This window comes from Austrofundulus limnaeus, unplaced genomic scaffold (assembly GCF_001266775.1).
Source record: "Austrofundulus limnaeus strain Quisiro unplaced genomic scaffold, Austrofundulus_limnaeus-1.0 Scaffold427, whole genome shotgun sequence".
Classification (NCBI taxonomy): domain Eukaryota; kingdom Metazoa; phylum Chordata; class Actinopteri; order Cyprinodontiformes; family Rivulidae; genus Austrofundulus; species Austrofundulus limnaeus.
The window spans coordinates 41004-42852 of NW_013952829.1; the positions used below are offsets into that span (position 1 = coordinate 41004).

At 34.4% G+C, this 1849-nt stretch overlaps 1 protein-coding gene across 1 annotated transcript; it reads right to left on the minus strand.

The window, feature by feature from the left end:
- Positions 1 to 232: 232 nt before the first annotated feature.
- On the minus strand, positions 233 to 1767 carry LOC106529206 (uncharacterized; the record flags this gene model as incomplete). Its single annotated transcript, XM_014024562.1, is given in 4 exon segments — positions 233 to 477; positions 568 to 706; positions 960 to 1046; positions 1132 to 1767. Coding segments are annotated over 3 exon segments (411 nt in total), but the record flags the coding sequence as incomplete, so codon positions are not given.
- Between the last annotated feature and the right edge of the window lie 82 nt (positions 1768 to 1849).

The window sequence follows — 1849 nt, forward strand, 5'->3', positions numbered from 1 at the left end:
AAATTGATGATTTAAGTTTAATCCAGTTTTATATTATTGTTTATTGTAGTATTGTTATTACTGTATTGTAAATACTTATATATATATTTAGTACTTACTTATATATAATCCCCCACAATCCCTCCCTTCCAATTTCTCAAAGTTAAAATTGGCAAAAAAATTCCAAAAAAACTAAATATATTTTTAGTTCTGTAATTTTCCCAAAGTGTATTTGGTTGAATCAACTGCCTACCTGAAGTGAAATTTTTAATCCATAACGCACGTAGGTAGAGAGATGTTCACAGTTGTTCTTAGTGGGCTTCCACATCTTACAGCTTTTATACTTTTCTGCAATTCGTTTTGTTATGCGATCTTCAGAAACTAAGTTGTTTTCCTTGATCAGTGGAATGTCGTCCAGGAAATTGTCACGCTCGATTACATCACCAGGTTTTAATTTATCAAAGATGCAGCCGGTCAACTTTTTTGTTGAGACTGGACCTGTGGTTATTGTGGAGATATTTGACACAAACAAATGCACTTACATTCATACATATGTTTGGATTTTAAAGTTAGCCACAGATACTGTACCTGTGAAGTGAAATAGGTTGTCATCTTCTTTTTGGTCTGGGAATCTCTTTTTGTCCAGAAAAATACCATAATGCTTGTAAGTGTAAGGGACGCCGCATACTGTTGTACGAGGGAAGGCAATTATGTCCCCATATTTTAGCTGGGAGAGACAAAAAAAGAGAAAACAATAGAAAACATATTGTGAATCATATTTAGTACAACTAAATTTTTACTGCTTTAGGAAGACAACAAAGAATATGAGTTAAAACAAATTCTAAGGAAGATTACATCAATCTGACTTAACAAATTTACTTTTGAGTAATCACACTGTGTAGCTACCCTTACTTTAAATTGGAAAAATAAAATGTTTTGAGAAATTATTCTAAATGTAAACAGGATATTTAGCAATTTACCTCCTCCAAAGGAATCGCAGCTGCCATGATGATCACAAGTGAGGTCACCACTATGAAGATGACTCCTCATCTTTCAAAGACTGAAACCTATGGTAAGATAAGACAATTCTTAGTGAAAAAAGCAAAAAAACTCCAGCATGACAAATGTGAAGATCAACAAATTCTAACTTACTCAGAGGGAGACTGTGATCTGCTGAAGTTAAAATGGGGTCCGCTTAAAAACCTTGAGGTGTATGGAGTCATCCTGCAGAATTGTGTTTCAGTCAGGAGCTGTTTGCTTTTAAATTAACGACTCAGCAATTCCTTATAAGGATGGGAAAAATACACTCATCCTTAGCTCATTTGTTAAAAACAGCTTTGGGTAGTAAACATGTTTGTGTGTCATTTCAGCAGCAAACTCCTACAGAAGGAATGCATGTAGGTTGATCCTGCTTTGTTTACACCTGGGTGTGGTAAAAGGTTTATAAGAAGGGGCGACCCAGAAAGTTCTGGGGATTACGTCACTTCATTGGCCCGAAGTCTCTTGATTTGGTTTAGGCTGTTATTCTGAATAAACCTCACTGTTCAAGAATAACTTTTGCCTACAGAGTCATTTCTTTAAGCATACCATTACTGCTGAGATTTTGAAGACCCAGAAGCCATCTTCATTAGAATACACTACAACCTGAAAAAAAAAAACACGAGAAAAAAAGCGAAAAAAATACACAACAAAATACAGAAGATCTGACTGCAACAACTTTAAAACAAGCTATTCACAATGTTAGCAGTTGTAGTTGATTATTAACATTACATTATGCAGCAGCAGAAGAGTTTTGTTGAAGTAAGGGTGTAAGAAATGTGAAAATGGAAAATAGTTAAACTGGGAGAACATAATGTAGAAAATTATATAT